The 12,325-nt window shown below is 36.4% G+C and overlaps 1 protein-coding gene across 6 annotated transcripts in view; it reads right to left on the reverse strand.

Annotated features, from left to right (window-relative positions):
• UBR3 (ubiquitin protein ligase E3 component n-recognin 3) overlaps window positions 1-12,325 on the reverse strand; it is a 237,133-nt gene that overhangs the window by 155,343 nt on the left and 69,465 nt on the right. For all 6 annotated transcript variants that reach the window (XM_073882720.1, XM_073882741.1, XM_073882738.1 and 3 more), the window contains exons 11-13: window positions 7,423-7,509; window positions 644-709; window positions 465-554 (exon numbers count right to left, since the gene is read on the reverse strand). In XM_073882720.1, the coding sequence (XP_073738821.1) occupies window positions 465-554; window positions 644-709; window positions 7,423-7,509 (243 nt within the window). The remainder of the gene's footprint in view (window positions 1-464; window positions 555-643; window positions 710-7,422; window positions 7,510-12,325) is intronic.

Here is a 12,325-nt window from a genome sequence, read left to right on the forward strand (position 1 = left end):
AGGTTGGCCCACAAAATTATAGTATTAGAACTGAAAGTAACCATAGTGTTTATGCACAAAAATCCTCTTTTCTCTCCTCTCATTTTCCAGATGCGGAAACTAAGAATCAAGTAGGTATGTTACCCCAAACAACACGGGTAATTAAATTGATGTAGTACTAATGCTAGAAATCTGTTGGGTCTCCTGACTCTCAAAACAGTGCTAAACTGTTAAAAAATGTTAAAAAAAAACTTCCCTATAAGTAAATACAGTGAAAAGAATTCCTGGGGAAATTATAACTAAATGGAAGTCTCACAGAACAAAAAAAGACCAAAATATAATCTAGCAAAAATACTTAAGTTTAAAAAAAACTTTCCAAACATTTTGGCTGTAACAACAATGTAAATTTAAGGCATAAAAATAAAATAAAGAACCATGTAACCAAGAAATTCAATTAAAAACTTTTTAAAAGCCTGAATACATACTTGAATTTGGAGTGGGTGAATCATTAGTTTCATTAACATTTCCTGATCAGGTAAAACAGAATCCAAATCTAGTTCTTGACATTTCACAGCCTAAAAATTATGGGGAAAAAAAGTTACTAATTAAATACTTAATTCCCAATATTTAAAAAAAAAACAGAATTGTTGGACGATAGTCTTACCTTACTCAAAAACATAGCATAGTAACGATGAAGGGGCAGATGAAAAGTGACTTGGTTAGGTGCTGGCTGGAATAAAACAAAATCCACAAGTCAAAGAATGTTTTACAGAAGTTCAAAGAAGGTTTCAAAATGCTAAAACCACACTTTTACCTTGATTTATTCCTATACCTTTTTAATCAAAACTTTAAGAAGGTTCAGCTTTAAAAAACCACTGTACAAATAAAATTAATTCCATTTTACATGTCTAAATGCAAATTTCTGAAGGCGGAAATTATATACTACTCAACCATGAGTCCTCTGAAGCATCTAGCACAGAACAAGGGATGGAACAGATCTCCCTTTACAGTAGCCTACTTGGGAATCTTCAAATGCATGCATACCAAACATGATGATAGTGATCAGAACAATAATCACAGCTGACCTTATTCACATTACCTCATTTAATCCTCAGAAGAACCCTATGGAGTAGAAACCATTAATGTTCTCATTCTATAAGTAGGGAAATTCAAGCTTGGAAACTTAAATAACTTCCTAAAGTTAACAAATAGGGAACTGAAGAGACAGTCTGGGCTCCACTGCTATATTCAGACTGGTAAGAAGCTCTGATCACAGTCCTAAAGTGAGGTACAGGTGAAGGGCTTGCCTATGTTCCTTCACAAGCTGGGTAAGATGCTCCCCACACTGGCACTGAACACAGACCCTCCATAAGAAAGCTTAGTACTGTATGTATCAAGGAACTTTGGCATTCTTGTGAATATTATAAAAAAACTGTATTTTAAATCTACAAATCCCATGGATCATTCTATCACTATAAGGCAAAACTATACCACAATTGTCCTTCTTAAACAAATAAGAAAAATTAAAAATTAAAAAAGTATTATTTGTTTTTAAATGCTTTTACAAATATTTTCTCGATAAAATAAAAAACTTTATAGAACATTCAAGTATGCTAATGTAATATTGGTATAAAGTTATAATACAGTTTTAAAGAGTTGCAATATATCACCATCCCTGAGTTTTTTTCAAAACAAATATAATAACATCCTCCTCAACATGTGAATAAATGGCTTAGAAATTTGTTCTAATAAATAAAAGTTTGCCTTCCACAAAAAGGAAGGAATTTCTGATATATGCAACAACATGTAAGAAACTCGAGGACATTATGCTAAGTGAAATAAGTCAGTCAAAAAGACAAATACTATATGAGTCCACTTATATGGAGTACACAGAATAGTCAAAATCAAGGAGACAGAAAATATAATGGTAGTTGTCAGGGGCTGGAAGGGAAAGGAAAATGAGGAGTTACAGTTTTGAAAAATGAAAAGTTCTGGAGATTGGCTGCAGAACAATGTGAATATACTTACCACTACTGGATTATATACTTTAAAATGGTTGATGGCAAATTTTATGTTATGCTTATTTTACAATTAAAAATAAGTTTGTTTCCACATTACTGTAATCATTTGAGTAACATATTCTATACTAACTAGCTAAATCAGAATCTCCCTCAATTTCCTCTGAAGCATTAAGGACAGTGGTTAAGAAAAGACTCTCTAGATTTGCATGAGTTCAAACCCTGACTCTGCCACCTCTAGCTATAAGCTGTGAGCAAGTTACTTAAACTCTCTGCACCTAAATGCCTGACCTGTAAAGCAGAGAAAATACGCAGCAGGATTATCTTTAACATAGTACCCAACACACAGTGCTATGAACTACAAAGTCATGGACTCTATCTTGTCTTTCAAGGCTTTAACATTTCCTAAATTCACACTCTTCTTCAGTGTTACATTCCATAATCCCTCCTTTTCTAATGTCACAGATTAGCCACTTGCTAAACTCTTCTTTCACTGCTTCCGTATAAACTGGTGGTCGTCAGATGCCATTCTCAGCTTTCTACTCTTCTCCTTCTAGGTGACTTTATCCAGATTCACAGCTTTGACTGCCAACTCTACCAAGATGACTCCCAAATCTCAGGAGAAGTCTCACACCTTGAATTCCAAACCTTACATTCAAGTGCCTACTGAACATCATCACTTAATATCCCATGCAAACCACAAATACTGTGGGTGCAAACTAAACTCAGCTACTTTGTCCTAAAACTCAATCCTCCTCAATGTTTCTTCACCAAATTCCTAGTAATTCAAATCTGAAATGTAGATTCCTTCCTTCTCACAGGGCTCCAACATCTCATGAGCCACCAAATCATGTTTATTAGATTTTCTTAAATCTACTTCCTTCTCTTTCCACACTGCCCCTAACTAACCTCAGCTCAGGCCCTCAATATTTAGTGCCTAGATTTCAGTGGTAGCCCCTGCTTCTATTCTTATTCTCTGTGAGACACCTTTGTGGTATATGCCTAGCTCACAATTCTCCCCATCTTCTCAGAACATCCCTCCCTACTCCATCTCCCAAACTCTCTTCTCTCTCTCTGTCTCTCTGTCTCTCTCTCTCTCTCTCTCTCTCTCTCTCTCTCTCTCACACATACACACACACACACACACACAGAATGGAGCCTGACAGTCAAGTTTATAATAGCCACATCTAACTGGAATCAGAGCAGGAGATATCTAACCCAACCTGAACAGTAAGAAATAAGTTTTTCTCTTAAAAACTTCACGTTGGGGGCGTCTGAGTAGCTCAGTTCGTTAAGCATCCAACTCTTGATTTCAGCTCAGATCATGGTCTCAGGGTTGTGAGATCAAGCCCCATGTCAGACTCCTGCTCAGTAGGGAGTCTGCTTGAGGATTCTCTCTCCCTCTTCCTCTCCCCCAGCTCGTGTGCTCGCTTACTCTCTCTTAAATAAATAAATCTTCAAAAATTTTATTAAAAAAAAAAACGACATTGGATTCAGAGACATCCTTAGAATCTCGGAGTATGCTTGAAATTGTAACGTTAGGCAACTGTAGGAAGGTAACATTTCATCACATAGGCAAAGAAACACAGAAAGCCAACATACAGTGGGGGAAGAAAAAATGAGGTACGTAAGGCAAAGCAAAGGCCAAAGACAGGAGCTCCTGTTCAGCTTTCCACTCAGTTCCTGAGGTCCAGCTGCCATAAGATCCCTGAGATACCCCTCTGCACTCATAAGAAATTAGGCCTCTCTAAATTAAGCTGCCTCAAGAATGTTTTTTCCTTGCATTCAAAAGAACCTTAAGTAACACGTCTCTCTATTTAAACCTCTATATGTTGCCAGGAGGTGATCTTCCCAAAACATTAATTAAGTCTTGTACTTCCTCCATTCACAATCTTTTAATGGCTCCCTATAGTTCTAATCTCCTGATAACCTTCTAACCCTTGAGAAGACAGCTTACCTCTCCACCCTCATCTCCTGTCACATAAACTCATGCACCACAAGTAGTATCCCTAACCCACCAACCTTCTGTGCCTTTATGCTGTGCCCTCTGCCTCAAATACTACTATCTCTTCTCCCAATGAATTAGCATATCTTTAAGACTTGACTCAAATGACATCTCTACTAGGAAACATTTCCTAAATCCCTCAAGCTAGATCAGATACTACACTCTATTCTCCCCCATAGTACCTGGTCACAACTTTACAGAAGCACTGGAATCATATTAACCATTTACCTTCTCCCATTTCCTTAAATTAGGGACTGTTTCATCACTATCTCCAGTGTTTTTTAAGTAGCAAACATTCAATAAATATTTGCTGGATGAACACATGTTCTACCTTCCCTCTTATCAAAGAACTCCAGTCAAACTACCCTGCCACATACTCATAATCATTGCCCTACATGATATTCATGTATTTGAGGTTTCTTAAATGGCCTACATTATTGGAAAATTTATTCTATCCTTTGTTTCTAATATGACTGTTTGATTTTGCTTAATTCAGTTCAAAAGATATTTATTTAATCTGTGCTAGATTACCCCAATAACTTCTGATATCCACTCACAAGGATGGTAAAAGAAATATTTATCACAAATGTAACATGTGCCTCGTAGTCAATCCACATTGGCTAATATTACTATCTTCAATAAACAGATGAGGGGATGGATTCAGCAATGCTAAAAAAAATTTAAAAATAAAATAATTTTTAAAAACCTAAGGGGCACGTGGGTGGCTTAGTCGGTTGCATGCCCAACTCTTGGTTTCGGCTGGGGTCATGATCTCGGGGTCATGGGATTGGGCCCCACGTTCAGCTTCACACTTGGCAGGGAGTCTGCTTAGGATTCTCTCTCTCCCTCCCCCTCTGCCCCTTGCTCTCTTTCTCTCTCTTTCTCTCTCTCCCCCCCCAAATAAATAAATAAAAATAAAATCTTAAAAAAAAAAGTCTAAGATCACATAGCTAGTTGGTTTGTGGCAGAGCCACAATTTATACTTGGGTCTGCTTGACTCTACAGCTCTTTCCACTGAACACAGCCTGCACCACTGAAATATCACCAAACAAGGGGCACCTGGGTGACTCAGCTGGTTGAGCGTCCAACTCTTTATTTCAGCTCAGGTTGTGATCTCAGGGTCCTGGGACTGAGCCCTGCATCAGGCTCCACACTCAGTGGGGAGTCTGTTTATTCCTCTCTCCCCGTTCCTCCCTACCCCCTGCTCTCTTTCTCTCTCCTTCCCTCTCTCTCTTTCTCAAATAAATAAAATCTTTAAGAAAAAGAAAAAGAAAAATACTACCAGACAAGGAATTAAGAGATGTGGGTTCTAGACTCAGAACTACCAGTAATTTGTATGTAACTATAGGCAAGTCATTTAATATCTTTGCATCTCCATTTTACATCTACAAAAAAAAGAGGGGGATGATACCTTCTCTACTTCACAGGGTTGTTTTGAGGAACAAATATGTCAAAGCACCTTAAGAAACAAAAAACTTTAGGGGCGCCTGGGTGGCTCAGTTGTTAAGCATCTGCCTTCGGCTCAGGTCATGATCCCAGGGTCCTGGGATCGAGGCCCGCATCGGGCTCCCTGCTCCGCGGGAAGCCTGCTTCTCCCTCTGCCTGCCCCACCCCCTGCTTGTACTCTCTCTCTTGCTGTCTCTCCCTCTGTCAAATAAATAAAATCTTTAAAAGAAAAAAAAAAAGGAAACAAAAAACTGAAAATACCATAAAAAACATACTGTGTGATTCCTTAAGTTCTATACTTATTTTCTATTAAAAATTTATATTCTTTATAATACTCAATAAATTCCTAAAATACTTCTGTGTGAAAACCAAATCTACTATTTCCTTGAGTTCAGCTGCTCTATATACCATACATGATTCTAACTGTCCTTAACTCCACCCCTGAGTTCAATCATTAATTTCATGTTAAAATACTATATAACCCTCTGTTTGTAAGGGAGTTTTCCCCTTCTTCAAAGTGTTGTCTAAGTGATGTTACTATTTCAACAATACCTCCTAAGTTTCAAGTACCAATAAGAACTGAAATGAGAGAAACTCCAGCTGAGTGACTAATCCTAGAGGGGCAAAGAAGGAATAAAACAGGTTGAAAGTATGGAGGCATAATCTGAGTCTACTCATGGGAAAAACCCAGACTGAGGGGTGTTCTACAACCTAACTGAGTTAGCTGTACTCTACAAAATAAGAAACCGTACCAGACGGAGACTAGAGACATGATGACTAAATGCAACCCTGGATTCAGAATAGGATGCTTTTGCTATAAAGAACAACACTGGACAATTGATAAAACATGAAGGAACTCTAAGGATTGGACAGTAACAATATATTAACATTAACTTCCTAATTTTTATAGTTGTATCTGGTTGTATACCTTGTTTGTAGGAAATACACACTAAAGTATTTGGGAGTAATGGGCATCAAGTCAAATGGTTCAAGAAAACAAAGTTCTTGGTACTCCACTTCCAAATTTTCAGTAAGTTTGTGATTGTATCAAAAAAAATCTTTTAAAAGAAAGGCAAAGAAAAAGAAAGAAAGAAAAATTCCCCCCCACCCACCCACCCACACATACACACACACACAAAAAGACAGCAGGAGTTCCATCTGCCCAGGATTCAGAAATCAGATGGGGGAGTTGGAGTTGTCTGAAACATGGTCCTTACACATATGGCATATTATGAACCCACTTTATAAGAGGAATAAAAGGGGCTTCTTTTTTTTTTTTAAGATTTTTTTATTTATTTATTGAGAGAGAGAGAGAATGGTAGAGAGAGAGCATGAGAGGGAAGAAGGTCAGAGGGAGAAGCAGACTCCCCGCTGAGCAGGGAGCCCGATGCGGGACTCGATCCTGGGACTCCAGGATCATGACCTGAGCCGAAGGCAGTCGCTTAACCAACTGAGCCACCCAGGCGCCCAAAAGGGGCTTCTGATAGGAAACTTGGCTGACTAATTACAAGCAAGCCCTTGTTTAATTCATATAAGGTATGTTCTGTGCCAACTCTTCTTAGCTCATTATTAATAACAATCACCTTTGTTCAAGCCCACAGGAGAACACTGACCATTAATGAAGATGTAACACCCTTTCCCTTAATCTCCCCTATCCTATTCACATTTGCACTGTCACTTTAACCTCTCCAAATGAAACTAATTTTTACTCCTGAGAAATATGGAGACATATACACTTAACAGAAAAAGAAATTACGCCCTTCTCTAGGAAATAAGCAAGTATGATTAGTACACTTCAGAATCTCCTAAATGTCAAAGAACTGATCTTCCACCTCTCCTTTTTTAAACCTAATGGTATTATCCTCATTCTGACTTCTTTCCCTTATCCCATGAAAAGATATTCATTATTTTCAGTGTTAAATGAGATCTAACACTTTTTTTAAGTGCCTTTATATATGTCAAAAATATACATACCTCATCTACGAAGTTAATAGCATCAAACCAGTCTTGAAGAGCTTCAAGGCAATATCTAACAACATTTCGGGTGTATTCTTGAGTTTCCTAAAATAATAAGTTATACAAATTTTACACTATATAAATATGTATATTTTCAACTTCAAATTATATGTAATATATAAAAATTATATATATAATGGTAAAATATATATATTATCAAAATAACCACATTTGCCATTTTAAGAAATCCTTTCACAAATTAACAGTAATGACCAGAGACAATTAGGAAAATCAAAAAACACAGCATGCTATGTTTGATATAATATATTCTTGAAAATGAATCAAAGCTGAAATAGTTTTATGTGATGCATATCAAATTCCATTCGAGGAGATTTCAAAAATATTATAAGTTCCTTAACATTTACTGTTTAATGAGTACAGTTTCTTTGGGGATGATGAAAACATCTTAGAGATGAATGGTGGTGATGGCTGCCCAACACTGAGAATGTACTTAATGTCAATGAACTGCACACCTAAAAATGAAATTTTATATTATGCATATTTGCCACAGTAAAAAATAAAAACAGACAGACAAAAAAAAGGCGCACAGAACATTTAAGTACTATGAGCAGCCTGTGAATATCTTAGCTTGCTAAGAAGAAGAGATAAGTGTGTACCACTCAAAGGTACTATGAAAGAAAGTTATAATGTTTTATGGAGAAATGGATCCACTGAAATAGGCAACTACTAAGTTAAACGAAAAATAAATCATGACAGCCTCTCTTTAAAAAATAATAATAATAATGGGCAAAGGATCTGAATAGACATTTCTCCAAAGAAGATCTACAAATGGCTAATAAGCACATGAACAGATGTTCAACACTATCAGTCATTAGGAAAATGCAAATCAAAGCCACAATAAGATATCACTTCATACCTTTTAGGAAGGCTCTAATTTTTTAAATACAAAATAAAAAGTGTTGGCAAGGATGTGGAGAAACTGGAATTCTCATACATTGCTGGTGGAAATGCAAAATGGCAAAGCCACTTTGACATTAAACACAGAGTTACCATATGACCAAACAATTCTACTCTCATATACCCAAGAGAATTAAAAACATACATTCACACAAAAACTTACATACAAATGTTCACAGCAGCATTATCCACAGTAACTAAAAAATGGCAATGACCCATGAATGGACAGGTAGAATGTGGTATATCTATGTAATGGATTACTACTTGGCTATGAAAAGAAATGATACATGCCCATAGTTGAACTATGAAAACATTATGCTAAGTGAAAGAAGACAAACACAAAAGGCCATATATTGTATGATTCCACTTATATGAAATGTCTAGATTAGGGAAATTCATAGAGACAGATGGGAGATCAGTGGTTTCCAGGGAATAAGAGGAGGTTGGGACTGGAGGTATGAGGTTTCTTTAGGGGATGGGTGATTACTGGGGAATTTGTGGTATCAGCTGCACAACTCTGTGAATATACTACAAGACTGAACTGAATACTTTAAAATGGTTAAAATATAGAATTTTAGGTTGTGTAAATTTGAAATCAATAAAAAAAAGTTTTTTAAAGACATTTTGGGGCCTTAATGTATAATAAAAGTGCAGGTAGCATCAAAGTCAAGTAGGTTAAAATCTTTAGCTACATATATAAATTACTGTGCCTTTAAAGAAAGCTAAAAGTCTCCCATTGCTGCCTTCTCCTTCACCCAGCTCAGTCTGCTGTACTGTTAATTCTTCCTTAATATTATCATGTAGGTCCACTCTTATGTCCACTACCATCCAGACCAAATATCACTTATCTAATTTCCTTGACAACAGTTTCACTCTGTTTTAATCTATCCTATATGAAATTTATCTTTATAAAAATATTTTATACATTATGTTTCCTTACTTCTTACTGAAAAAAATTTAATGGCACTTTTAAGTTACCATAAATAATGTGTCATAACCAAACTAAAGTGGCAGATAAGTCACAGATAAAGAAACATTTAAAATCAAATGTGCTCCCATTTTATCAAGAGTTTGAGCAAAGGTGTATCATAATACCCTCTTGGTATAAGTATAAACTGATATGACCCTTCTGGAGAAAAATTTGCAAAGCATGTATCAAGAGCCTTTAAAAAGGTGACCAATTAATTCCATTCCTAAATACAGCATATTTAATAATCATGTCCAGATCATCTCTCTGCCATCTCCCACCACTAACACACCCACCCAAAAAAATGCAGTGTGCATGTTGAGTTACTAGTTTTAAAACCTTTTCAGTCTCTTTATCCATACGTAAAAATGGACATAAATGGACACAATACTATCTACCACTGTGAAGGAAGCAAATGAAATAATGTTTGTAAAATGCTCTGTGTCATCGTCTGGTACTATGTGTGACAAGTGGTTACGTGCTACAAAGGGTCAGGGCCAGACCACTTCCGTCCAGTCTGCAGTAACCTAAAGATGCCACTAGATGGAGATTTTACAGCTTATTTGTTCTGTTGGGAAGGCAAAAACTAGTTAAAGATTCTGGAAATGTGCCATCGCTTTATCCAATCTATCTGTTATCAATCTAGTATTGTTTAATTAGCCTCTAACATTTTCAAGAACCAAACAGCATTTAGAGCTATCGTACAAAGAAAGTAAGCTATCGGGTGAAGTTCTTTTTATTGTTAATCCTTTAGTTTTATATCTTACAATTAGAGAACAGAAACAACGAAATAGCTAATTTTTTACTTTAATAGTCTTTCTTCTAGCTTACATTTCTAAAACCCAACAACAGTCCTACTAAAAAGCTCTAGACATTCTTGCTTTTAACAGACAATTACAGCGAAGTGGGAAAGAGCACAAGTTCTGAAATCAAATGGATTTGTTTTCAAACTCAGCTTCTACTTAATAGCTGTGTGAACTTGGGCAAGTTATTTAACTTCTGAAAGAAAGAGATGATACTATCTACTTTATAAGAGATGCAATGAGGACTAGGTAAGAATATAATGCAAAGAATATAGTGTAAAGAACAACATCTGGCAGAATGTGGGTGCTCATCAAGAGAATGTCTTACTTAGAAACTTAATACTCCCGTAACTGAGAAACTACTCTCTCAGATTCTATGAGGACAATATGAACTTGTTTTCTCGATTCTCTTCACTTCTTATGTTAAGGGAATCATAACACACTGCAATCCTGGCCTTCAAAGCTAAAAATGAAACTACTGCCTAGAAACAATGGGTTCTCATTATCAGAGATAAACATAACCCCAACTTCATAATCCAAATTCATCCTAAACACAGTTGTCAGAATAATCCTCCTAAAATACTGATCTTTTCATATTAACATATCAACCTCCCTGCTGCATTGCTGTCTTTTGTTGGCTTATGGGATACTGAGTTCCTCTGGTTTTTCTCCCACACCCTTATCTCTGATGTCACAATGTTAGTTCATTCTTCAGGGTCCACTTCTCTCCCTACTTGATCTCATCCCACCCACTGGTGATAAATACTATTTACATTACCAAGGTCTAAAATTTATAACCTTCAGCCTGACTTCTCTTTTGAGCACAAGACAAAGTGGTCCCCACACTCCTTACTCTCACAGCAACCTGTTATTTTCCCTATAGAGCACTTACAGAATGAATCTGTGTTTACCTACTTAACCTCTATCTCCCCCCATCAGACTGCCCCACGAGAACAAGAACCATGTCTATTTGGTTCAACACCCAAAACCCACGCATCTAGATAGTTTCTAGATAGTGTCTGGTATAAGAATAGCATTCAACAAATTTTTTTCTTAGTGAATGAACAAATGAAGCTCATATGACAGTTTTCTTTATAAATGCTACAGCGGGAATTAAACAAAGTACTATGGAAACACTGAAACTAGAATCATAAACCTGACTGAAAGAACTTCATTGAGCAGATTACATATCAGCTGAGTAGCATTTCTGAAGAGCTAACACTAGTGGTTCTTCACTCTGATTAGAATCACTGCAAAGGTCCTTCTGCACATCAAATAAATCAAAATCAAATCTCTGACAGTGGGGCTAAGGCACATGTATTCTTAAAGCTTCCAAGATGATTCTCATGTAAAAATAAACAAAGAATGAGAGACCATAAGCCAAAAAAGGGACTAGTTTGAACAAAAGCACAGGAATCAAGAGAGGACACCACATGTTGAAGAATGGTATTCAATCCGGTGAAGACATGGAGATAGACAGAGGGGTATAGATGGAAGATGAATTATGAGAGACAAGTTAAGGGCTTATGAGGAGGATCTTAAATGTCTCCATAGGAAACACAGATGTTGCCCTGTAGATAGATGAGAATTTCAATGATTTCTTTAAGCAAAGGAGAGATATGCACAGAGCTTAGAAAAGTAATTTCAGTATTGGGACAGATTAGAGTAGGAAGAATTTAGAGGCAGTAAAACCAGTTAAATTATCTTAACAATCCAGATTTTAAAGATATAAAGAAATAAATTAAAACACAGGAAAGAAGTGGTAGGGAGACTTTCTGGAACAGAAGAGAAATTTCATGGTATCTGATTACAGGTTGAACACAACTGGCACAGCAAGGAGAGAAAGTTTCCGTAATTAGATAACTGTGTATTTTCAGACACCATTAAATGACATAAAAGACATAGTATGGGCAAATGAATTTAATAAGTTAGTTAGGGGCCTGAGAAAATTCATATACCTATAAGGAAATCTACATGAATAACCAGAGCTGTTGGAAATCTGAACCAGGCTAGACTAACAAAGTTGTAAGTCACATGCACTTGGAGAATAGCTGAAGTCATGAGAGAAAATATAAATCTGCTTAAAGGAACTCATATATGTAAAGAACACGGTGAGCGCTGCAAATTATGCAAGACTGTTGAATCACAGACCTGTACCTCTGAACCAAATAAT

Source organism: Callorhinus ursinus, unplaced genomic scaffold, assembly GCF_003265705.2.
Source record: "Callorhinus ursinus isolate GAN/ISIS: 27379988/994484 unplaced genomic scaffold, GSC_fseal_2.0 scaffold2, whole genome shotgun sequence".
Classification (NCBI taxonomy): Eukaryota; Metazoa; Chordata; class Mammalia; order Carnivora; family Otariidae; genus Callorhinus; species Callorhinus ursinus.